The sequence below is a fragment of the Belonocnema kinseyi genome, chromosome 6 (assembly GCF_010883055.1).
Source record: "Belonocnema kinseyi isolate 2016_QV_RU_SX_M_011 chromosome 6, B_treatae_v1, whole genome shotgun sequence".
Taxonomy (NCBI): Eukaryota; Metazoa; Arthropoda; class Insecta; order Hymenoptera; family Cynipidae; genus Belonocnema; species Belonocnema kinseyi.
The window spans coordinates 120,307,896-120,335,843 of record NC_046662.1 but is presented as its reverse complement, the minus strand read 5'-3'; the positions used below and the strand labels follow the sequence as shown (position 1 = coordinate 120,335,843).

General features: G+C 35.3%; 1 protein-coding gene across 5 annotated transcripts in view; it reads right to left on the bottom strand.

Annotated features, from left to right (window-relative positions):
- The window catches only part of LOC117174201 (serine/threonine-protein kinase 26), a 455,881-nt gene that overhangs the window by 159,256 nt on the left and 268,677 nt on the right, over nucleotides 1–27,948 (bottom strand). For all 5 annotated transcript variants that reach the window (XR_004467272.1, XM_033363063.1, XM_033363066.1 and 2 more), the window contains 2 exons: nucleotides 18,052–18,237; nucleotides 17,811–17,956 (listed from right to left, as the gene is read on the bottom strand). Coding sequence is in view for 4 of the 5 variants with exons in the window: in XM_033363063.1 (XP_033218954.1) it covers nucleotides 17,811–17,956; nucleotides 18,052–18,237 (332 nt within the window). In the remaining variant the exon portion in view is untranslated. The remainder of the gene's footprint in view (nucleotides 1–17,810; nucleotides 17,957–18,051; nucleotides 18,238–27,948) is intronic.

Here is a 27,948-nt window from a genome sequence, read left to right as displayed (position 1 = left end):
AGATTTTTGAGTAATGGTGAATATTCAAATTGTCATATGTGGGACGCTACGGGAAGGGCGGTGGCAGTTTTTTTTGAAAAAAAAATCCGGATTTTATTTCTCCGGAAATGGAAACTGAGGGGAGGGGGATCTTGCCCTCTAGAATGAAAGAAAATGAAAAGCATTTTGGGGCCACCCTAGTGTACATACGTCCGAATACAAGCCACGCCCACACCCTTTTCCAGATACTCTTCCCCCAGGTCCGTATGTTTGGACTCGAACATGTGAAAAACTTAGATAAATTGCATCGTTTCTATAATGTTTTAATTTCGAATATAATACTACGCCCTTGGCGCGCTTAAACTTGGCAAATAACGTGATTAATTGTTCAAGAACTTTATCCCCCCCCCCCCACGTCGTTCTTTTTTTGCACTTAACATTGAGAATGATACTTGAAAAGACCGCCCTTTAAATTAAACATTTTTTAATGAAAAAAAAGGAATTTGCAAAAAAAGAATTGAATTCTTAACTACGAAGTATTTTTCAGTCAATAAAACAAAATTTCAGCCAAAATGTGCAAAAGAAGAATCAATCAAAAAATTTATAAATTTTGTAAATTATATAATTTCTAACAATTTTAAGTTAGAGACATGTTCTCATACCTCATAGTGTGTTCCTAATTCTTGATTAATAATCTCTTGAACATTTATTTTTAAAAATCGTTACAATTTTTTCCAGAAATCTCATGCAAATTTTTTTATTATATCGAAGCTCGAATTTTGCTTAAAATTTTTTGAAAATCCTGCAAAATGAAAAAAAACTGCTAAAAAAAAATTTTAATATGTTTTAAATTAATTTAAAAAAAGGCATTTTTACTCCCCCTATGAAAATTTAATTTAAAAATCTTATTCTTCTGAAACCTTTCAAAATGTCAAGATAGCTTTTAAATTTTGTGTTTAAATCTTCAAAATTCTACATTTTGTTTCAAATTGTTTTTCAATTTTACATATTTTAAATTATTTGGTAATATTTCCCAACTTCTAAATATATATTTTAAATTTACTCGAATTGTTTACAAATTTATAATTAAATACATATTTTTTTAATTCTTTATGAAAATCGATTTTTTTTACCGAAAATTTAACTTTTCCATGTTAAGCTGAAAATTCATTTCTTTAGTTGAAAATTTCAATATCTGGTTGGAACTTCCTTATTGTTAAACATCTTTGTGAAAATTATTGCATTTTGATCAAAATTAATCTTCTTATGTAGAGAATTAATCTTTCCGATTGAAAATGTAACTGTTTGGTAAATTATTATTTTTTTAGATATTTTTTGGTGTTTAAAGAATGATCATTTCAGTAAAAAATCCATTGCAAAACATCTTGTATAACGTCTAAAGTAGGTGATATCAAACTTATTATTTACTTAAGGAAACATAACCCTTTTTTTCAAAAATTTAGCGAATTCAGTTTTAACAATTTTTTCGACAATAATTAAATCAGATTCAATTTTTTATCACTGTCTAAGATTGGTAAATTTAGATTTGAAACCCAATTCTTTAAACTCTAAATTGATGAAAATCTTTTATATTCTGCTTTTTATGCGTAAAAATAGTATTTTTAGTTAACTTTCATAAAAAAATTGCTTGAGCAATAAAAGAAATGTATGGTGTTTGTTAATGAGTTTCCAAATTGAGTTAGAAATAAGATTATCCATAATTTTGGACTAGGAATGCAACATTATTTAAGGATAATTTGAAGAGCGATTTTCTGAAAAATAAATCACATTTATCATGTTAGCTAATAAGTTTTCAAATATGGACAAATTTGAGCTTGTGGAAATTTCCAAGTTAGGTGAAATATTGCACTAATATATTTAAGCATCTGCAGTGGACTTGAGTAAAATATACTGCAAACTTTTCAATCAAATTTCACATAAACTTGAATACTAATTCTTTAATCTTTAAGTATAATAAAATATAGTTGGAATGGCTATAAGTCGGAAACCCTGAATATTATGTTTATAAATTACTAAGTGGTTAATTAAAAAATGCCATACTCTGCATTTTAGACCTCATTAGGTACAAAGGACTCCCGTAGACCAGGCTCGAAAAAATGATTCATGAATTTTCTTGTTCGCAGAGTTTTAAACTTTTCTTGAGTTTCAACTTTTTTTACATAACTGAAGGTCAGAAAAGTCTTCAAGATTGGTTGCAGGTTACAATAATTTTTATTTAGAAATAATTCTAATTTAATTCACACATTTTTTCGGAAAAAATAATAATAGGTTTCTAAATAGTAGACGAATTTTTTGGGGTACTTCAAAACTTTCCAGTGACAAAAATCCACTAGGAAAAAAATCGTCAATATCCAGAAGTCGTAATTGGAAATATAGCAAATTAAAAAAATTCTGTTTGGGTATTTAATGAAATAATTCTTAACTTGTGGATGAAGCATTTTTCTGAGCAGACTCGCACAAGAAATTTTAAATCACACGTGATAAGATTTATCTTATTAAATACAAAATTACAAATTTTGAAAAATTGCTGTAAATCTTATTTTGACTCCTAGGTCTTGTGGCTTTTTTATAGTGTATTTATATGATTAAAAAGTCCACATATGCTTCGAAAAATCTTTAAACCACAAGTTATAAAGATACTTTCACTAAAGGCAAAAATCCAAAATTTAAACATTTACTGTATTTCTAATTTTGACTCCTGAGCCGTGTCCATTTTTTTCTAGTACATTGTTGTCACTGGAAAGTTATCAATTATAGAAAAAATTCTTTTTCTATTTTCAAACGCGTTAAAAAATTGTCTGAAAACGTTAAAGAATTAATTAGGAACTATTTCTAAAAAAAAAAAAAAATGAATGACTGAAATGCCCAAAAAATTAAGAAGATTTTTCTGACCTCCAGGTATATTAAACAAAATCAAAACTCAAAAAATTTAAAAAACTCTGCAAGCAAAAAATTTTTGAAACCTTTTTTTAAGCTCCAATAGCCAAGCTGCATATCCATTAATTATAATTAATAATAATATTTTAGGATCTCAATACTTATTTTTTGCCAAAGGAAACAAATTTAGGGTAGAACCTTTGCAAAACGAAAGCTTATTTGAGCATCCTATTGCTTATTGTTGCTCAAATGTTCGTTAAATAGAAAAATGAAGAAAATGTTTTTCGTGGAGAATAATACACCTCTAATATTTACGACAGATCGTCCTCATATTACGTGACATTCTAAGGGTCTGCTCCAACGTTACAAAGTGTCACATAAGAGTGGGTCCGCAAAGGTTTTATAACACGAGACACTGTGCAGATAAAAGAATTAAATTAAAATGCTTATCGATACATTAAATACCAATCCTATCGATACAACAAATTGAGTAATTGAATTTTAAACCAAAGAGTTAAATTTTCAAGCCGAAAAAACTAATTTGCAACCAAAAAGATTATTTTTAGCCAAGAAAAATGAATTTTTAACGGTGAAAAATTACTTTTCTATCATAGAAGACAACTTTTGAAACGAAAAGGAAGAATTTCAACAAAATACATAAATTTTCAACTAAATAGGATAAGTTTAAAAAAAATAGAATACTCAACTTTTCAGATAAACAGAAACTAATATTCCACAAAAACTAATCGAGATTCTGAATTCCATGAATTGGACGAATTTTTCACATAATACATGAATTTTTTACAATATAATTGAATGACAAAGTTAGATAAAAAATTATACAAAAAATTACATTTCCACAAAAAAAAATGATTTCCAACAAATTATTTACATTTTCAAAAAGTGGAATGAAACTTTTGAGATAAAAAAATTTACCAAAAAGATCAATTTTCAACAAAAACGTTCATTTACGACCAAATGGTTGACTTATAAACTTAACAACCACCCACTTAATAAATTTATTATTTTTTCAATAAAGATAAGGATAATACAGAAAACTTATCCGTTATAGTATATCTGATAAATTCAAAATGTTGAAATAAAATGTATGTTGGTGAGAGTGGTAGGAGACTTAAAACTCACATTTTTTAACATAAACTGGATTGTGAATTAAGAAATTAAAATACTCGTCTGTTACAACATGAATGGCAATCTGATCAAACTATTTTATAAAAAATTTAGATATGAACTAAAAAAAAATTAATGCACCTTTTAAATACAAGTTACTTTGGCCCACTTTTAATTTGGGTCTTCATTTTAATATCAGCCTTTATTAATTACTCATTGAAAATTGACTTTGTCTCTTAATGTACTCGTTAGTTCATCTTTGTCCTTCCAAATAAAAAAATCTTGGTTCGGTTATTTTTTTTTAATGTAGTAAAATTTCTCTTTTGAAGCCTCTGAATTTGAAGGTTTCAAGTTTAATGGTTTAAAGGGCACTTTTCAAACCACGGTTATTTATAAATTTTAACCTTCAATAATAAAAAATAACTAATTTTGGTTCACTTTAAAATTATGTTTTTTATCTTAGAAAATAACGAAAGATTGAAATGTCTTCGGTGGCTTTATTAATATCACTACAGGTAAATTAAAAAAAAATCGACAATTTTTTTCATCATAAGGGTTGTTTAAATTTCATGCCAGTTTATTAAATGATTTAATTTAGGTTATGCATTACCTTAAAGAAGGCATGAAACAAGGTCGAAACGTACGTTGCTTTTTTTAAAGAAATTGAAAAATAAAGCATGGTTTATGGGCAACTGAATCCACTATTATTTTTATTGGACCGTATGACCAATAACAAATTCTCAGACGATTTGACTTCATCAAAAGTGAAATAATTAACTTTTTTTAAAATTTAAACTAATTTTTAAAAAACTCTACACAGACCATAAACAAATTTCCAACAAGATTGTTATATTTTCAAAAAGAGTTTAATTTTTATAAAAAATTTGAATTTTTAACAAAAAAGTTCGTTTACGTCCAACTAGTTGAATTTTTTACTTGTAAGCGACACATTTTTAATCAAAATTTGAATGAAATTTTTCAGATGAAAAAAATGTTTTTCCACAAAACAAAAGAATTTTTAACAATATAGCTACAGTTTCAAGCAAATAGTTTATTTTTAAGTCAACTATATAATTATCAGCTAAAACACTTTTTTCAGATAAAAAACGGATAATCAACCACTTGCAATATATAAAAAATGATGAATTTTCTACCAAATAGGTGAATTCTTATCCAAAATCATGAATTTGTTTAAATCAAGATTAATTTTATGACCAAAAGGACTAATTTTAAACAAAAAACTTAGTTTATAATTATGTAGTTGTATCATAAACTTATATGGGAGATATTTTCAACCGAAAGTGGAATAATAAACTTTCGCGATTAAAAGAAATTTTTTAAAAGTAAAAAAGTTCCAAGAAAATAGGTAAATTTTCAAATGAATAGTTTCATTTTCAGTCAAAAATATAAATTTAAAAAAAAAGTTAATTTACGACGATATGGTAGAATTTTCATCCTATAAGCGACATATTTTCAACCAGAAGTAAAATAAAACTTTACAGATAAAGAAAAATATTTTTCGTCAGAAACAAACAATTTCTAACAACATAGTTTTAAATAAATAGTTTATTTTTAAGCCAGCGATATGAATTCTCCACAAAAATGTTACATTACAACCAAATAGTTGGGTCATAAACTTGGAAGGGATACTTTTTCAACCAAAAGTGGAATAATGAGGAATAATAATCATTTACGATGATAATAGCTTGTTAGTTATTATTATGTACACGTTGCTGCGAAGCGACGTAGCTTTTCAGTTGTTTTACGTGCATTCGCGCAGATTACGCAGATTATCAAATAAAAAGTAGTTAAAAAAAGTCTTTTCAGCAAAATAGTGTAATTTTCAAATGAATAGTTCAAACTTGAACAAAAGATATGAATTTTCGAGAAAATAATAGACAAACCATAAACAAAATTTCAACCAGATAGTTATATTTTCAAGAATAGTTTAATTTTTAACAAAAAAGTTAATTTAAGTTCATATTTTTGAATTTTTAACTTATAAGTGACACTTTTTTAAACAAACGTGAAATAAATAAAAACTTTCAGTTATAAAAACAAGTTTTCAACAACAAAAATAGAAAATTAATAACCATTTTCATCCAATGAAAAATGACGAAATAAAAAAAAATGAGTTGCATCCTCAACTGAAATGATGAATTTTTAAAGACCGCGATTAATGTTACTACCACCAAGACGAAATATCCAAAAAAAAGTCCAACCAAATGGTTAAATTTTCAAATGAATAGTTTAAGTTTAAATAAAAAATATGAATTTTTAACAAAAAAAGTATGCTTAAGACCAAATTGTTGAATTTTCCATAAACAATAAACGAAGTTTCAACAAAATTGTCACATTTTCAAATAAATAGTTTAATTTCAAACCAAAAATATAAATTTCTAACAAACTATAAATTCTTATCCTATTAGTTCACTTTTCTACCAAATTTGCGAATTTTCAACAAAAATAAACTAATAATATTTGGAGTAACTGAAAATGATGGACAGGGAAAGGATGATGATAACAAAAACAGTGAGTACGAGAACTTTATCAAAATAATGAGCTGTGTAGATGAGAAGCTTAATATGAGAGGAAAACATTTATATAGAATTGGAAAATTCTCACAGAATCAAATCAACCCAAGGCCAATAAAATTAATATTGGAGAACGAGCAACAGGCGAAAGATCTGCACAAAACAATATCATTGTCTTTGAAGGACTAGACAAGGAGAGAGATACCACCAGGACTGAGATGCACTCCAGATCGGACAAGGATGCAGAAAGAAGAACTGGAAATTCTGTATCAGAAATTGAGGGAAAGAACGCTGCAAGGAGAACTAAATCTCAGAATTGCTTATCGGCAAGGTACACTAACGATAATAAGCAATGTAGGTAGGAAGGCAACTCAGAAGGAGGATTAGATCACCAATCTAGAAAGAAGATAGCAATATATTATCAGAATGTTAGGGGGATAAACACAAAGATTGAACAGAATTTATGGAATATACGTCTGATGCGCTAAAGGATAAGGAACAAGTTGATGTTATATATTTGGACTCTTCAAAGGCGTTTGATAGGGTCAATCATAGAATCTTCTTAAGAAAACTACGTAATCTTAACCTGCCACAAACCTTACTAACACTTTTGGAGAATTTTTTAAACAAAAGGAAACATTTTATTCAATTCGCGGGCTATTCATCTGAGGCTTATACGCCAAAATCAGAAGTGTCTCAAGGGTTGAGCAATGTGTGCAACTACAGTAAAATTTTGATATACTCTATGATTGGTGTTTAGCAAACAAAATACCGTGAAACCTGACAAAATGTACTGTAGTAACATACACTAGATCTACGAATACGATTATTTATAAATACGAAATAAATCAAGTCAGAATAAATAGAGCACAACGTATATGTGACTTAGGAATTAATTTTAATTCACAATTAAGATTTAAAGAGCACACTGATATTGTATGTAATCAGGCGACTAAAATGATTGGGTTTTTATTTAGGGCGTGCTGGAAATTTAATAATCTAAAAGTGCTTAAGCTACTATACAACAGCTTCGTCAGGGCAAAACTATATCTTTTAAGCTATATCTTTTAAGCCTATATCTTTTAAGTAAACTGCAACTTAGAGTACCTCAGTTTGAGTCCAGATTTTAAAACCGTTTTATACTACCGCTGGAAATGTACATAATTCGCCGATTCAAGAGATGTGTATAAGAATGAATGATTTTTGTTTAAAGTACAGCAAAGAGTTTGATTTGTTTTACTCTTCCATGAGTAAACACAACGAGATAGAAAATAAGTTTATATTAAATAAGAGAGCATCCGAGTAGTTACTCAATGTGTATCGATAACCTTTGATTATACAATTTTCAGTGCCTAAGTTTGAGTCTACATTGAAAGACGATTTTAAACTACCGCTATGAAATGTATATAATTCGCCGGTTCAAAAGAAGTGACTTCATGATTTTTGTTTAAATTACGGAAGCAATTTTGATTTGTTTTACTCCTCCATTGGCAAACTCAATGATTTAGAAAATAAGTTCATTTAAGTAAGAGAGCATAGGAGTAGTTTTGGAAAATGTATCGGCCATTTTGAATTTTGTAATTCTGAAACCAAATTCGAATTCAGCGGCCCCAACAACCAATAGATACTCATTTTTATAGAAATCGAACTTTTATCAATTTTTACATTTACGATTGAACCTGCTTCTCAATTGCCAAAAGTCGGTCGGCGAAAGGCACAGGCCGATTCAATGACATTAAACGCAGTGTTGCCAAAACTTCGAGGCGGGAACGTTTGCAGTATACCTGATATTTTACTAATATACGATAGAGGTGTCAACGTGCAGGCCGTACCTGAAAGTATGGCGACACTAATATATACTCGAACTAGATAGGCGATGATACCGTTAACGGATGAACGTTGTCACCTCAGAACGATTTTTCGCCAAATGCACTAGGAGTGCATCTAAAATGAATTTACATAAAAAAATAGGCAAAACGTTGTCACCTCAGAATTTCGAGGCGACAATGTCTACTGTATATATATTTTTGTTTTATATATATTAAAACTTTTTCATAAGGACAACCGCGGGATTTTGCCGGGAGCGGGTGCTAATCTGAAAAATTCCACCCGCTCCCAGCGAAATCGCGATAAAATTTCAGCCACAACCACGTCTCATGACCGTAAGATAGGTGGTTACAGTCTAACGGAATCAATACGACGATCCGGCAAAACTTTCGTGCATCCTGAGAACACGGAGTTATCCAAGGACTATCGCTTTCTGCATTTTTCCCGCAAGTGTTTTAGCATATTGCTGACACGCAATGCTTTTCAGGCTATTAATGAGTGAAAGATTGGCACCTCCTAGAGCGCGGATGGTAAGGACGATTAGTTTGACAGAATATTTCAGGTAAAGTCGTTGCAACTCCCTTATAAGGTCTCTATACCTCTCTTTCTTTTCATTCTCCTTGGCTATTACGTTTTTGTCAGCTGGTGCCGAAAATTCGATAACGAACATGATTCGCTTCTCGAAGTCAAGAAGAATCATGCCTGGCTTCGAGTGTGCAACAAAAACAATTGTCGAGAATATAAAGTTCGAGTATGTGCGGCCCTTCCCATTCTCAACAATTGACTCGATTTCCCTAGGAGCATTTAGAGGAGCGATATTAAGGTGAATGCCGTCAGATTGGTATAGATGGTAATAAAGCAATCTTAGTGCTGCATTGTGCCTTTGGATGTAGGTCTTTCCGCATGAGTCGGACAGCTAGATAGTATGTGAGCTAAATGCTCGGTGTGTGCACGGCACGCCCTGCAGCTATCATCGGGAATGTCTTGGCTCAAAATGTGGCGACGGTATGTTAAGGTGGAAATGATACCGTCTTGGCATGCATAGATGAAACCCTCCGCATCAGACTTCAATCCGGGCGATTTAAGGAAAGCAAACGTTAGCTCACACGACATTGACTGATCTTCCTAATTTCTGTGGAAGATACCGTGCATCCTCTTATCGAGGAGCTGTTCACGAAAGTTTGTCTCTTGTGCTTTCTTAATCCGGGTTTTAAGGAGTGAGTACTCGCGATAGATAAGATTTGATGCATTTTTCTAACCCCTAATACTGTAGTTAAGTCCGAGTGTTTCAGCAGCCTCTTCCGCTGCTTTGTACAGAAATGCTCCTTTGCCTACTTCCTCATGATTTCTGACCATTTTAAGAAGGGGGTCTCTTTCATTTGCGACCCAATGTGCTGTACTCAGAATAATCCTGTTGTGAAGTCATTCAAGACTCAATATTCCCCGACCACAATGACCGCGTGAGATGTACAGTCGCGGAACAGAAGACTTAAGATGCATGATTTTGTTCATGTGCATAACCTTTCTTGTCCCGATATCAAGGGATCTGAGCTCGTTCTTCGTCCATGGAACTACTCCAAATGAATAGAGTACTACCGGGGCGGCAAGCATGTTAGTTGAAGATACTTTGTTCCTCGCCGACAGTTCGAAAGACCAAATTTGCCGGATGAGACGCTTGTATCTGCTTCGGAGAGTATCCTTTATAGATGTCACATCCTGAATGCGGCTCTGTGGCACGCCCAGGTTTGTGTAAGTCTCTCCAGCGCAAAGGTGTCGTTTAGCGCTTCTATCAACAAGCTCAGAATCTTCAGGGATGCCATTAGGTTTTCTTCGCTTCAAATAAACCTTGGCGCATTTGTCTAACCCAAATTCCATTCCAATTTCCCTAGTATATGATTCGACAAGACCTAGAGCTAGATGTAGTTGCTCTTTCTTTTTTAGTATAGATCTTAAGATCGTCTATGTAAAATACATGAGTGACCTTGTACTTTCGATCTGCAGGTTTGCCGCACAAGTATCCGTCGGAATGGCGAAGTGAAAGAGATAGTGGCAATAATGTAAGGCAAAAGAGGAGTGGGCTCATGGTGTCGCACCGCAAGACACCTCTATGAAAAATCTGGTTTTCCAAAGCGGCATCAATCTTTCTATGCACCTAACGATTTGCGGGTGAACCATTAAGCTTTCCAAAAGACAGATGATAAGTCTATCGATGAGCAGGTTTTCCCGAAATCCCGCTACGCCTTTCTTTAAGTCTCGTTGTTCATACATTTCTTGCCACACAGGTTCAATTGCCCGAACAATCCTATCATTTAGGATAGCTGTCAATATCTTATACAGTGTGTTCAGACATTTGATTCGCCTGTAATTCTTCAGGTCAGCTAAGTTGCTTATTTTCGGCAGGAGTTTTGTGCGCCCTTCCACAAAACACTCCGGAATCGGCTCTTCCGACTTTAAATATGAGGAGAAAATACGGGCCAAATGCTGATGAATTGAAGGAAACTTCTTCCATCAGAAAGTTTTGATACCTTATGAACCTGACCTGACACCACCTAGAAGAATCATCGTTGAAAGTGACGAAATAGTCTTTCTTTCCAAGAAAAGCTACGCGCATGGGTCCGCAAACATAGGAATTCATTATCTTTCAAATACTCGTCACTCTTTGGGATATTTCAGGAAACGGAGGTCGACATATCTTACCCTGTAAGCAGACACCACATTCAAAATTTTCATTTAATCTATTTATGTTGACACCCTCAATGCGTTCAGTCCTGGTGGCTTCACGAAGAGATTGAATATTTAAATGGCCCATGCGGATGTGCCAATCTTCCAGAAAACTTTTCTTCTGCGTCCTAGTTTTGACATCCGTCTGAAAAATTTTCTTACACTCTGCAACGCTTGTCGCACTAAAAAGATATATATCCTTTTCGCGATTTGTAGTGTGCAACACTTTTCGATAATTATCAACTATCTCGGCCTTGGTTTTACTGATAATAACATCGTGTCCCTTTTTAGTAATCTTTGCGACCGAGGCGAGATTCGTTCATAAGTTCGGAATGTATAAAGTGTCACTGAACTGTATCTCTTTTTTATTACCTTCTATTTTCGTTAATGCCGTCGTGGTTCCCCTCCTGAATCTGTCCGTGCTTGCATTACTAGCCAGATTTAATTTTCCATATGCACTATCTTGAAAAATTTTCGTAAAAGATTTGATATCATTACACATGTGGAATGTGCATCCACTGTCAACATACCAAGTATTACACTCCCCACTATGTGCGATTTTATAAGATTCCTTTTCCAATAAAACTTCAGACGTTGCTAGCAAACATACATCTTCGGCACTGTTTCCAGCCTGTTCTTTATGCTTATTTTTTAAACAGTTTTTCGGCGGTGTCTAATCGCAGCACACTTAAAAACTTCATGTTAGAATTCTTTTTTTCTGTATTCTCGTGCCGATCTTGCCTATAATTCATATTTTTACGCCCCGAATTTTTCGCGACCATCGCGTTTTGTACTGTCTTAGCACTCGTATCTTTATGCGCGTTAAATTCTCCGATTTTTGTTCAAAGTACTTCTAAAGTCAGTAATTCATCACGAGATAACATTGCACACCGAAAGTTATGAAAACTTTCCGAGAAACTTCACAAAAGCATGACCGTCAATAAATCGTTATTAATTTCGACCAAATTTCACGCGCGGACGTACAAGACTTTATTTGCTTAATCTGGAATGGATTCATTGCAAGCACAATATCCGACTGTGGTTTCAAGTTGGCTTGTACCTATCTATCGACAGCTTTTTGTGATTGCACATTTCCTTTTATCACCTCAAGCTTTACGACACTTCCTGAAACGTAACCCCACGCGTTATTTTTTATTAAAACTGCAGGCATCTGGAGTTTCCAGGTATTATAATTGTCTTTGCTGAGTACATCAAATTTTCGGGACACGTCCTGGGGCCATAAACTTTTAGAAAGATTTAGAAAGATTTAAGAGAATCACGAAGATACAAGATAGAGTACCAAGGTAACACAAAACAACAAACAATCGCAGCGCAGAGATTGTATCGTTTATAAAATGTATTTTTAACAGTGACCATTCTTGATTAAAGTTATTTGTACTAGCTTAATATTTTATATTGTGAGTTTCAGTAAGGATAAATTGTATTTGTTTTCTTTTTCAAAAGTAAATTTAAGCTTTGAGTCAAAAGAGAAGATTTATAATACCGTTTACGTATCTTTTATAAAAGGGTATTTCAAAACTTAAGGTTGAATGAGACTCAACTTCCAGAGTTTTCATGACAGAACTCGACTGCCTTTAAGAATTGATCTCTTGGTTTTAAAGTATATGGGGAGATTTCATCCCATTTTTGATTGCATTGTATAGCTAGATTTATTGGGATTGTAAAGAATAAATTGAACACATCTAGAGATACAAGAAAACGTTGTCCGGGCATTTTAGATTTATTTAGCAGAGAAAATGTCATTAGAAAAAGAAAAGTGAAGGAATCTTTACTTTTGGCCAGTTTTTTTAGCTTCTATCCCACTGTGCAGTTAACCAGGTGTAGAGCAGAGAGATAAAGGCTTAAAAGTCGTTAAAAAACTGCCAGCTGTCTCTGACATGATACACAACTGTGGGAGTCTAAATTCATACGATCATATTTTCAACATATAAATTTACGTGCACACTGCGAACGTTTTAATTCATACGATCGGATTTTCAGCTGAGAAGCCAACGCGCACAGATGAGAGAATCCAATCTTCGCACGTCTCAATTAATACGATTAGATTTTTCACTATATGTTCATGTGCATACAAGATACCCTCCTTTGTGTGCAAGTCTAAATTAATAAGCTCATACAATTCTACGTTCACAGATGAGATACTCCCAACTGTGCATGTCTCGAATAATATGATTAGATTTTCAACTGGCAAGTCAACATGCACAGAAGGTGCCCTCCCCAATCTGCACATGTCAATTCATGCGATCAGATTTTGATTTATAAGGCAACGTGCAGAGAAGGTAACCTCCCAATTGTGCACATCTCAATTAGTACGATTAGATTTTTCACTTACAAGTCGTCATTTACAGAAGGTACCCTCCCAACTGCGTACATATCCATTCATACGATTAGATTTTTTTACAAAAAAGAATACGTGTACAGAAAAGTATCCTCCCAATTCTGTGCATGCACATATGAGAACTCCAAAAGGGTGACTAAATACCTGAGGCAGTCTTTTTTCAACTAAAAAAAATCCACCTCGATGTTATCTCATTTTCCATTGGAAAAAATTTTTCCCCTAAATCTAAAAATGCCTTTTAACAGTAAAATTACATTACGTACACTAGTAACTTTTATTGATTAAAATTAAGATCACAATTTTTGTGCTATGCAGAGATATTATTATTTAATTAAATAGGTTTTGAAAATTGAAATCAATGTCCAAATACACGGATGGTGTCAAATAATTTTTTCTAATTCATTAAACAAATAAAATTTTGTCCCATGCTATTGGTGTTATTGATTGGCCTTCGATCTGCAGACATTTTGCCAGGTGACGTCACGACTTTGAAAAATGAATACAACTTTTAACAGCACGCGCTATTCAAAATCGCAAATTTATATCAAATATAGTTATATTTAGTAGGAAAAACTTTGGAAAAACTTTCGAAAATACTGGCGGCATTTTTTATTATGATAGTTTTTACACCTTCACTCGAATTAAAAACGTTAGACGTAATTTCGACAGAGTTTATTTTCTTCTTTTGCTTCTGGATAGACATAAACACAGTCAGGATTTTGTCGTGAACGTGAACGGCTTACCGGAGAAGACTTCTTTAGAATAGAAGAAGCCTAATCACGAACTACGAATTCATATGCATTTCAACGGCAGAATTGATTAACTAAACATCTAGTAACTATGCATAGTTACCAATAAACACGCAGAACAGCACGCGTAGACCAATAGGGATTACGTATTTATTCTAACACATAACCTAATAGACTGTGTATCTACACATATGGGAGATTTCCAAGTCTGCACTTCTCAATCCATACGATCAGATTTTCCACTTACAAGTCCACATGCACAGCAGGTACCCTCCAAACTGTGTTTATGCACAGATGAGAGACTCCAAAATCTGCACATCGCAATTACTACGATCATATTTTCAAACTTAGAAGTCCACTTGTACAGAAGGGATACTCCTAATTGTGCAGCTCTGAATTAATAAGATTAGATTTTCATTTAAAATTCCACGTGCCCAGAATGTAACCTACCAACTGTTTAAGTGCACAGATAGACGGCATAAAAACTCTGCACGTCTCAATTAATACGATGAGATCTTTAAAATGCAAATGAACATGCAGAAATGGAACACACCCAACTGTACACGTCTCAATTAACACGATCAGATCGAATTTGCAAGTTGCAAGTTCACATGCAAAGGTGGTGGAGTCCCAACTATGCACGTTTTAATTAATACGCTCAGACTGTAATGGTAATTAATACGCTCAGACTGTAATGGTCATGTTTTTAAGGGGTTTCCCAACATTTATCCCAGCGGATGCTTGAGTCGAGCCAGGGTCAGATTTAGGGACGAATGAAAGAAAACACACAAACTTAACTCTTTAAAAAAACATAATCTATATTTTCCTATAAATTACATTGCTATTTTAGGATCTATGTAGTAATGGGCGTGTCGGTGTGCGTGGGTGTGTGTAAATGTTTGTGAGAGCAGGCGACATCTTTAAGTCTGATTATTTTTTGGCGTATCCCTTCGCTCCAGAAACGGCTACAGTTGCTCCTGTAGTCGCTTATCGAGTGGGCGTCAGGAAACGGTTCCGGGGCTGTAGGTTGATCCAGGGTGGGTCGCTTATAAACCGACGTACTCTCTTGCTAGGCGGACGGCTATAGGTGCGACGTCAAGGAGGTTGACTCGGTTGACGCCCTTTGCCTTTTGTATCATGGCCACGGTTGCTCCCATTTTCGCGATTGGCATAGACTGCTAGGCACTTGTGGATCCAGGGGATGATGTTCAGGTCGTTCCTGGTCACTTTACTATAATTGCACCTATAGTAGAAATACCAGTCAGTTCCACGGGAGCAGGTGTTCCGTGGCAGCCAGTCTGCCACTCCCAGTGAATTTCCCAGAGTGTGTGATTACGAGTCCTTTCAACTTTTCGCGGTCGGCCGCTAGATCGGGCGAGCATACGCTCGGCAGACTAGTATGACGGCGTCATCTCGTCTCTTTAAGCGTCGATGTGTGACGTGCGAGGAACAGTACAAGTGTGAGGATGGAGATTTATAAGAAATATGGTTTACAATTCTTTAAATTGAATAAAATAACGGAACTCACGTTTTCGGGTTTTTTTTTTTTTTAAACAAGCTTCGACAAATTCTTTAAACTGTTTCGTATAATTGTCAATTATTTGGGGTGGGATATTTTTCTGTATAAGGACCAAATATCGGCCCAAAAAAAAGATTCTTTCCTTAGAGAATGGAAAGTTTGTGAAATAAAATACTAAATAAAACTCAAACGTTTTGTAAGTTTTATGTAATGGCTTCACTTTAAGGCAGTTCAGAATTTAGGTATGCACGATCCATAAACTTCAAGCCAGAAGTGAGTACGCATATATATTTAATAAAAGCAAAAACAGTTGCTGGACACTCTAAAAATTGTCTTGTATATACATCTTTGATAAAAGAAGCAGTAAATGATACAAATTACTAAAAATATGCTCGTAAATCACGGTTATTAAATGTATGAAAACTATAAATCCTGACATAAACTTTCTTTAAGTTACTACCCACCAACATAAAAAGTAAAATACATAGTTTTCATAATTTACAGAGGCCTTTTTTGCAACTGAAAATAGTTGCATATAACTTATAATAGTGTTAAAAAGTAATTTAAATCAATATTGAAATGAGAGCATCCTGTTAAGTAATACAATAGAATTTTTTGTGAATAATTAACCATAATAAAGTACGAATTATGTCCTTCCACATTGGAGCTTGTATGCTTCGGCACGCTTTTCGCCTGTTTTTTGTCTCTCGACTTTTTCCATAATGTAAATCAGACATTTTGCCAGTATGCATACATTCAGCAAAAAAATCAATTTTTAAATTTAAGAGAACTAACAAAACAATTTTTAAGTTAAATCATTGTGATCTTTGTCTAAATCTGATGAAAAAGTGTCTTTTTACAACATAAGAAAACCATATAGGAATATTGTTTTTCTCAGTTTTACTACCAAAATCATTCCATCTCTTTTAGGTAAACAACGTTTCATTTTAATAAGATACCAGACCTGGTGCCTAACCTGTCTTCGAATGTAACGCATACACTACTGATAGAAAGTTTGGGTACATTTCCCTTTCATTCTTTGAAAATTTATACTTCAAAGACGAATATCTGTGCAGAAACTAAATCTATGTCATTATGAGTAAAATAATTTGAAAGATTAAAAACTTTCGCATCGACTCAGCCTAAGGTGAAATTATTTTTATGACCCATTCATAAAATATTTAGTTTCAAAATTAAAAGTTTAATGAGCAAAATGAAAAGTTTGAAATCTTGAGTTTAACTCTCTGCCAAATCTAGAAAAGTGTTCCCAAAAATTTAGAAAAGTCACAAAATGAAAAAAATCCTACTCTTTTAATCTAATTTAAGAGCACGATTGGATATGATGTAATTGCTAAGTATTCATACAAAATATTTATTCGTGCAATATTAGTTTGTAGGAGCCAAAACTATGAGATTCGCTGTTAACCTTTATATTTTTGCAGAGTGCAAGTTCAGATTGAATTCGATATACAATAGAATATAAATTATTTTTCTCCGAAAAATTAATATTGCGCAAGTCAATATTTTGTATGAATACTGTTTGATTTGTGCTCTTGATTTAGATGTAAAGAGTATGATTTTTTCTTTGCTTCATGACTTTACCAAATTTTAAGCACACTTCTAGATGTGGCGAAGAACTGAATTCGAAATTTAAAAATTCTCATTTTGTTTAAAAAAAAATTAACTGTGAAACTAAAACCTTCATGATTACTTCATTGAAATAACTTAAATATCGGCTGATTCAACATGAAATTGTCTAATGTTTTTAATGATTCTTCTCAGAAAGACGCAGATTAAGTTTCTGCATAGATATTCGTCTTTAAAGTGAAGTATGAAATTTCAATCGACCAAAGGAAATATACCCAAAAATTCTGTCGGTAGTGAATTAAAAATAATTAAACATCGCTAATTGTTACACACCTCTAACTTTCCTTGACTAATAATGAATAGAAAACAAGTTAAGCCTGTTACATACGCCGACTTGAATATTGTCTTTAAAAAAAGATTCTTCCCCTAATTCATGTAAATTTTTGTTCGAAAAGTTTCTGACGCGAATCAGTAAAATAAAATGTGCATGAAGCACGGATGATACTTACGAGTCTGAATTCTCACTCTCCGTCTCCGACTCCTCACTGCGCTGAGACTTCCATTTTTTGTACCTATCTATCAGGTCGATCAAGTACGAATTCTTCTTCGCTTTTCTGATGAACTGGAACTTTAGTAACTCTTTTGCCGTTGGTCTCTAAAAATTAAAATGATAAAATTAAAGATGAAAATAGAGATTTATAAAATATATAGTTTACAATCCTTTAAATTGAATAAAATGACGGAACTCACGTTTTCGGGATCTTTGTTAAGACAAGCCTCGACGAATTCTTTAAACTGTTTCGTATAATTTCCGATTAGCTGGGGTGGGTTATTTTTCGGTATGAGGAAAAGAACTCTCATTGGATGGAGTTCACTGTTAGGAGGTTCTCCCTTTGCTAATTCGATAGCTGTAATACCCAAAGACCAAATATCGGCCTGAAAAAAGATTCTTTCCTTAGAGAATGGAAAATTTGTTAACTAAAATACTAATTAGCACCCAAATGCTCTATAAGGAGTAGGTAATGGCTCCACTTTGAGACAATCAGAAATTAGGTATGCATTGTCTATAAACTTTAAACTATAAGTTAACATGCAGACATATTTTATAAATGCAAAAACAGTTGCTGGACGCTCTAAAAATTGTCTAGTATTATCAATCTTTGATGAAAGAAGCAGTAAATGATACAAATTAAAATTATACGAATTAAAATGAGAGAATCCTGTTAAGTAATACAATAGAATTATTCGTGAAGAATTAACCATAATAAGCTATAAATTATGTCCTTCCACATTGGAGCTTCTATGTTTCGGCACGCTTTTTAATGTTGTTCGTCTCTCGACATTTTCCACAATGCAAATCTGACATTTTGTCAGTATAAATCCGTTTGAAATTTTATAAAATTATCTTTCCACTTGAAGAAACCTAAGTTGTTCCTCTTGCATGAAAATTTATTCAACTAAAATTTAATAACAAATTTCATAATATATTGTAATGTAATGAATGAGAGGCAAAATCGATTGAACATTATTTAAAGCTTTGATAAAAGTTCTCTTTACATTTTGCCAAAAAAGCGAAAAGAAAAACGGAACAAAAACTCTCAAATGATATCATCGCGAGCGGGTGCTAATCTGGAAAACTGCACCCGATCCCAGCGAAATCGCGGTAAAATTTCAGCCATAACCACGTCTTGCGCCCGTGAGATAGGTGGTTACAGTCTGTGTCGGAATCAATACGACGACCCGAGCAAAAGTCTAGTACAGCCTGAGGACACAGAGACCCAAGGAAGACCGCCTTCTGAATTTTTTCTCGCAAGTGTTTTAGCATATTTTTAACACGCAGGGATGCTTTACAGGTTATTAACCAGTAAAAGCTTGGTACCTCCAAGAGCGCCGATTATAAGGACGATTAGTTTAACAATTACTACAACTTACAATTTTTTTTAAGTAATTTTTAGATAGAATAAGTAGATTTCCTTTTAATCATAAATGACAAGATAAAAAAGAAAAAATGATAAAAACTATGCAATAAGGATACGTATATTTTAATTTCCATGCATGTTATGAATTGCAAGGATATAAATTTGATAAAATAATACATGTTACAGTAGAACTGAAATATAAAATTTGTACGTACGTGATGATAATGCGTTCGCTAAAGCTGAAGGATTTTTAGCAAAAGAAAGTTCACAATTAGGAAATTGCAGTTGTCGATACGTTGACCTTTAATTTTAAAAGGTCTACGCAAAAATGTGGAAGAGCGCCCTAAGAGCACTCAAACTTGCGAGCAAAGCTCTTTTAACAAAAGAGAATTCAAAATCACAAAATAACAGTGGTGGATGTTTTGAGCTTTAATTTTAAAAGGTAAGTGAACGAATGTGAGAAAAATATAAAGACCGAGCGGGTAGCGTGAGGTGAATTCATAATCGAGCGCGAAATATATGCATCATCGTGCGTGAAGCGCAAGATGAATAAATCATCGAACGCGAAGCGCAGGAACCAAAAATCGCGTGTTCCAGGCACGTTCAAACTTGCAAGCGAATCGCGCGATAAGAACGTGTCCGCCTATCGGTCAGATTTTTTTTCTTGGCTTGACGGCATTGTTGTAAATTGCACATAAATACATAATGCACAGAAATTGACTAAAAAGACTCATTTATATTTTTGTTTTTGCTCTCTTATTTTCTCATAAATTCTCTAATATTCAAGCAAGAGGTGCAGGATAGTATAATCTATCAGAATATATTAATTACTCAAAATCGCGAAAAATGCAGATAGACTCATACTCGGCACATATTATATATAATCTCATAGTCAACACTGTCTGCATATAGACTTATATTAAATCGAGGCGTCGAGACATTTTATCCTACTTAATTCCACTTTAAATTCACTTGAAGTCACTTTCTAAGAGAGTCTCGTTTTCTCTCAACGCCGGAACCAGCTGTTCTAAATTTGATAGAAAATCGATTGTCGCAATGTGAGTTGGTGCAGAGCTTAAGTGAACTTTTTTGAAAAAGAAAAGGTAAAAATAAAAACTATTTTCAAGGTGTACAACAGCGGAATAAATGATAAAACGGTGAACTAAATGTATATAAATAAAGGGGATATAATTCTTCTTGGGAATGAAGATAATCCTTCTCGTAAATGGAGTTTGTCTAAAGTAATTTCTTACCATCTCGATCAAGACAATTTCATGTGAGCTGTAAGTGCAGGCACCAAAAAATGTGTTTATAAAAAACCAATTGTGAAATGATCTTTGTAACTGATTCATAAGGAAACTTAATTTAAAGCGGATTAAAAATAATTTGTCATGGCTGGCAGCCTTGCCGCATGTTTAATAACTACGAGAGTTAAAATCACATTTTGAAACATTTACCTGTTAAAAAAGGCTTAATCTTTATAATCACCATGTTGATTGAATTTTATAATTTTTTATATTATATTTGAAGTCATCGACTGCCTAAAATGCAAGGTACCTTGATTAAAAGATGATAATTTGTGATGTATCCAAAAATAACAAATTTTTAAATAATATTAGTACTTTAATGTTGTACCTGTTAAAAGTACTCTCGTAATTCATAACCTTTCTTTCTCGCATCTTAGAAAGAGGCGGTTGACAGGTGAACACTTTAATTAACATGTATTTGATTAAGTGGCGTTTAAATGTGACGTATGCATTCTTTTCATTTATCGATCAGCTGAAATCGCGAAAATTTAGTAAGCAACGTAAGAGAAACGTTTGCCTCGTTCGTGCGGACCACATTGTCCTATTGGGAGCAACTGTCGAAACAGCGAAACCCTCGTGTCCCCTGAGGACACCAAACGATCCAAGGATGACAGCTTTTTACATCCATCTCGCAAGTGTCTTGCCATATTTTTATTTTTTTGTAATGTGAAATTTACAATTTTGCTATTGTGACGCGAAATTATAGTACACGTATTGCGAATTGAAAGCTGCGTGCATCCGCCGCTGCGAAGCAGCGCCATATTATATGCATCAGCTGAAAGTATGCTTTTTATATTGTACAATATCGGAGTACAATAATGTAGTTAAAAGTGAGGCAAAAGGTAAGCTTATATTAAATCTAAGTTTTTCGCGCAATATAGACTTCCAACAGAAACAGAGTAAAAAATTGAAATTTAGGGAAATTTGTTTTTCATCTGAAAGCAAAAACGGAAGTTGGTATTTTCGTAGAAACCTTTAGATTTGTTTTATTTTTATACTGCACAATAATATAATCTGCATCAGAAACTTAAAATTTGAAAATAATCGATATTTATCATGAAAAATGCTATTAAAATCTCTAACATAACCCACAAAAATACATGTAATCTTTTCATGAGCTATGTGCATTCGTGTAGGTTATTTTAGTGGTGTTGAAAATATTTTGCATAAAAATTATCGCTTGTTTCCATACAGATTATATTATTTCGAGGTATACGAATAAAAACAAGACATTCTAAAAGTTGCCGCGCAAATACCAACTTCTGTTTTTGGTTTCAGATGAAAAACATATTTCACTAAATTTACATTTTTCATTCTGTTTCTTAAGGAAGTCTATATTGCGCGAAAACCTTGTGTGTAATGAGTTTATTGAAATTTTTAGACTTCTATCAAATATCATGTATTGTAAAATGACATTACATTTTGGTAATAAGCTTCCATTACATTTATTGTGAAATCGCAACAGACATTTTTAACATTGTTGCAATTATACTAACCTATAAACAAATCTGCAAGAGTCGTAGGAATTAAAAAGTGTTTTTTTTTTGGTTTAAAAATCTTAACTAATTACTTCCCGGACGTTAAAAAAATTTTGGAGTACATCTTCTACATATAACAAATAAAATCGTTATAAAAAAGCAACACAATTATATAATTGGTACAATTACAGAATAGGGGCATCACCTGTTTTTTGGATGGAAAATAGTTTTTTCGGCAAAATACTATTAGAATTTTTAATCGAACGATAAATGAAGCGATTGGGTCGGGCAGAAGATAAAAATTATTATTACTTTTGTTACTACGATGTCTGAAATATGGGTATGTGACGATATCGGAATGATTATGTTTAATTCACCCAACTAACCTAAAAAAATCCGGCTATAGCCAAGCTAGCGATTGTTTGATCTAAACATTTATTTTCGCCAATAGGTACCATACAACGGTAAGTGCTGTACCCAAAAGGAACTTAGCTTCTGCAAGTTTGCTATTCTCCTCTCTCACGGTCCTAGGTCTAGAGGATCTGGGAATTTCCCCTTTTATTTATTAGCCTTTTTTCTTTACTTCTACTTGCTCTTTTTACTACTTCTATTGCTTCTATCCTATGTATTTTATTTCGTTTCTCTTCTTCTCATTTCTCGGTCCACTGCAGAGAGGATCTGGGACCCTTCTTTTTATTTATTACTCTCGGTCCTCTATCAAAACGATCAGGGATTTTCCTCCAAAGTCTCGGTCCTCTGTCTACAGGATCTGAGAATTTTCCCGCTTTTATTTATTAGTCGTCTTTCTTTACTTCTTCTTGCTATTTTTACCTCTATCTTATGTCGTTTATTACTTTCCTCTTCTTCTCAATTCTCGGTCCTCTATAGAGAGGATCTGGGATCCTTTTTTTGTTTTCTCATTTATCACTCTCGGTCCTCTGTTTAGGAGATCTGAGAATTCTCTTTTTATTTATTAGTTTTCTGTTTTATACTTCTTCCTACTCTTTGTTTTAACTCTCGTTAATTCTATTTTATGTTTCATATTACTTTCCTCTTCTTCTCATTTCTCGGTCCTCTGTAGAGAGGATCATGGATCTTTTTTGTTGTGACTTATATTCTCGGTCCTCTGTCAAGAGGATCGGGGACTACGTCCTACGTCTCGGTCCTCTGTTACAGGGATCTGGGAATTTTGTCTTCGTAGTTTTCTGCCTTCTGTAGAAAGGATCTGGGATCCTATCTTTCTTTTACTACTCTTTCGGTCGTCTGCCAAGGGGATCAGGGAATTTGTTCAATCTACGTCTCGGTCCTTGATCAAGAGGATCTGGGATCCAATTCCAGTCGTCATGATGGACCATGTGACCACCACCATGAAAATGTATTTAGCATCTAGATGGACCATCCCCGAGTAAACCCCGACCCAGTTGTCTCTCAGGAAGAGGTTCTCGAGGAGCTCGAATTTTCCAAAGTCTTGATGGATGGTCTTGGTGGATATCCATCTGGCGATCAGCTGTTTTCAAACCCAGGAGGCTAAGGGATTACGCTTCCAGCTGCCGTTTCAGTGTCATAGGTCGGAGCTCATGCAACGGGATTGCCCAGATTTTTTCCAACAGAAACCGTACATATAGGAGGAGAAAGACTTTTCGGAACTGTAGCACCTGTTTATCCGTGTAGTATCCGTGTTTATCCACCACTATTCAAGGACCTATCTAGATGCTACACCAGCAAACTACTAGGCAGCTTATCAGGGAGCCTAGCCAGCTAACTATCCGGCGGTTAATCAAGGCACAAATATGGCTGCTCCTGCAGCAAAGTATCCGGTTGTCAATCAAGGCACAAATGTGTTTGGTTCTCCAACAAACTACCAGGCAGCTTATCAGGCAGCCTACTCAACTACCTATCCAGCAGCTTATCAAGGTATCTACCATGCTGCTCCCACAGCAGCCTATCCAGCTGTGCCTCCTGTAACTTTTTCGGCTATATATAATGTAGCCCATCCACCTACCTATCCGGTAGCCTACTCGATCTATTATCCAGAGGCAAATCAGGAAGTGCAAATAGGCTACGACGAGATCTCCCTCTCTTCCTGGCATGGATTTCGAGAATTCCTTCAAGGCATTCTACAGGAGAATTTTATTCCGGAATTCTGGGGAAAATATCATGAGGACCCAGCAGTTTTTCTCATCAGAATGAAGGCTTATTTCTCTATTATGCGTATCCCAGAAAACAATAACCGCAGTCTCCTCGTTAAAAAAACTGGCTCTACAATGACGAAAGGATTACCAAACCCTCAATTTCGCCTGGGAACAGTTTAAAGAAATTCTCCTAAAACAGTACGATTCGCCGACTATCCTGGGAAGGTTACAAGCCCAACTTTATTCCGTGCGCAAACCGATAAGGAATCGTTAGGTGTGTTTTTACATCACAAGAGACTGCTGTACAAGAGAGTGCACCCCCAGGCCTCCAAGCAAAGTTTGGTTATAGCTCTGATGGAACTAATCAGCCCGGGAATCTGGCACGGAATCAGAGCTTTCCCTCCCAAGACCATCGAGGCTATATTATCACGGGCCGTCGAAGCTGGTCATGACGGGTTCATAAGTTTTGTGACGTGTATGAGAAGAAAGTGGCCTAACGCACTACCAAACAAGGTTCTAACTCGGAAAACTGGCGACGAGCAGTGTGCATGCCACCCCCTCCCCCCCCCAACACACACCCAGAGCAATTATGATGTTCCAAGGTAAAGTAACCCTTTCAATCAGCCTTGGGGGTCACCAAATCAAGTGGCCGTGTTTTATCAGCAGTAAATTCCGCGCACCGTTAAGCACGGGATTGCCCTGGATCTATAACCAGAAAGTCTGTATCGATATTCCGGAGGGAAGACTCTACGTCAGTAAGGATACCAGACACACCCTCTGTTTAACGAACTGGATGCCTGAATGCCATTAAGCTGAATCCCCGGTGATCCAGGTAGAGAACAAGTTCCCCTCTGTTTACAAGGCTGAATTCAATGCCTTCTTACGGCGATTCCAAAATACTCTGAATCCTTAAGGATGGTTAACCCGACTCAGCTGGCTCAACATGAGATACGGCTAACAAATCACAAGCCTTTTCGTTTGCGACCGTATCCTTGTTCTGGGGAGAAAAGAGTGGTAATTTTGGAACAAGTCGAGGAAATGCTTGCAGAAGGAGTCATTGCACTTTGTCCATCAAAGTATAGTTCACCCTTTGTCCTGGGCAAGAAGAAAGATGGGAAGCAAAGATTTTGCATCGACTTTCGTAAACTGAATTCGATTTTAAACGATGATACCCATACGCTACCCCGAATTCAGGACTCGATTCAAGAATTGGAAAATGCCAGTGTTTTCTCAACACTGGATTTACGTACAGGATATTTGAAAGTGCCCCTACATCCTGACTTAAAAAAATATACGGCCTTTGCCGTACCACATAGAGGTACCTATCAATTCAAGGTAATGCAATTTAGTTTAATGAAGGCGTCCATTACCTACCAATGTTTGATGAGCCAGACCGTCTTACAGGGTTATATAAATAAGTTTAGCCTTGTATGATTGGATGACATTATCGTTTATCCGAAAAATTGGCAAGAGCACCTTCTGCACTTCAACCTGGTCCTCAAGATGTTGGAGTTACATAAACTCACGTGCTCTTTGAAAAAGTGCATCTTTGGTCAGGCGGAACTTCGGTACTTGGGTCATCTTATCTCCTTAGAATATAATGTCCGCAAGAAAAACACGTACAGGAAATACTACAAGCGGCCCTTCCTCAATGACGTCAGGGGCTTCAAAAATTCTTGAGACTCTATGATTGGATTCGGGAATACGTACCGAACTTCTCAAGAGTTATCCGCTCCCCTTAGCGACCTGTTAAAAAAGACCACCGCTGGCGACTGACTCCGGATGCCGAGAAAGTTTTCGAAAAAATCATTCGCAAAGGATCGACGGCTGCCTAGGCCAAACCCGGGCTGGCCCCTACGGCTTCAAACAGATCTCAGCCCCACAGGGATGGGGACTGTCTTATATCAGTTAATCCCGGAAGGAACGAATCAGGTGTTGAGTGACGCAAGTGCAACATTCGGTAACACGGAAGCCAGATACCCAACAATGGAGAAGGAGGGTCATGCTTTGGTATAGGCCATTAAGCATTTTCGTCCTTTTCTAGAGAAACGACACTTCTACGTGAAAACTCACAGTACGGTCTTAAATTGGCTAGAGAAAACTAAGGACTCCAAGGCTAAATTTGGAACATGGTATAGTTTTTTTTACAAAAGTTCCATTTCGACATTCATCCACGTACCGTTAGGGGGAGCGAATTTTCACGTGCACTCTCACTTCATCCTACCGTGAGCCCCAAGCGGACATTGACAAAAATAAACAAATCTTGCCCCCAGATCTCCCGATTCTTGAGTTAAAGAAAAGTCCTGTCCTCTTTGCCCAGTTTGGACGTAACAATTTCTATGAAGAGATTGTTCGTTCGCAGCAAGAGGATCCTTACATCACCAAATTGGTTACAAGGTGGCAGTTTATCGCAGATAAAGCCCATCCGACTGGGATAGAAGAATCTTTCCACCAGCGTTACGAACTGTCCAATTATGGATTATCTCGATTTTTGGGAACCAGTGGTTACTCTTTGTTCCAGACGAATCACAGCAACGAGTTTTATATGAGTACTACGATTATGGTCTTGCTGGCCATCCTGGAACAGAAGAAACTTTACGGGCCATAAAAGATCTTTTCTACTAAAGGGGAATGTGCACGCAGGTGCAGGAGTATGTAAAGACCTGCCATTTCTGCAGTTCTTGTAAGCCGTTTAGGACAACTCAACCACCCCCACAAAGGCCCAGCTAACCACGGACTCCATGCGACACCGTGGCAGTGGATTTGATGGGGCCATATTCACGCTCCTCTCGGAGCAAGAAATTTCTCTTTGTTGTAACTGATCTTCATACCCGTTGGGTGGAAGCCTTTCCATTGGTGAATTGAAAAGCTCCACAGCTGATCAGGATCCTTGAATCCCAGGTCTTTCAGCGCTCTGGATACCCTCGGGCTGTACTCTCTGATAACGGGCCTCAATTTTTCAGTCCAAGGTGGAAGAAAGCCTGTGAGAACTGGGTTTGTGAAGCCTGGACCACGCCAGTTTATCACCCCCGGATCAACTAAACGGAGAGGCAAAATCAAGCCTTGAAGACGGGGATGAGACTGCGCTTGGTATATCACCCCCACAAAGATTGGGACGCGAGAATACCTGACATTTTATTTAATCTGCGTAGCCGGTGCAACGCTGTTACCGGGAAAACGCCCTGCCAGATCCTCTTTGGAGAATCACTGAAACGACCAGGAGAATGGTTTATTGGTGATACCCAGAAATCTTCTTCCGAGCGAGACGTTCGCCTGGAAGATGTTCGAATTAACCAGGCCCGCTATCTCCAGCGCTACCCCGTTCCTCCTGTGAGGGGTCCACGATACCAAATTGGTGATATGGTAAGAACACGTGCACATCACCTTTCGGACAAGGAGAAGAAGTTTAAAACAGGACTGGCGATACGCTGACAAGGTCCCTATCCAATAAAGGACATTCTCAATAATGAGATTTACCGCATCGAACAAGATGGCAGGTTGGTGAACGTACACGAGAAGGATCTACGTCCGGTATATCCTCATACGTATCATCAACCCCCAATCTCCGCTAATCGAGATAACGAGGAGGCAACAACCAATTCTGAGATCATTGATCATACCCACGATGGAAATCCTTATTTCCACGATATACCTGAGAGACAAAAGCTGAAACCCCCAGTCGCTTTCGAGTTTTAAAGGGTCGGGTTACAGGTTACCAGGTGTATACATATGAAACCGGTATTTTTTCAAGAAAAAAACACATTTATTTCAAGAGAATGATAACAAATATTTTATTCAAAGTATGCGCCCT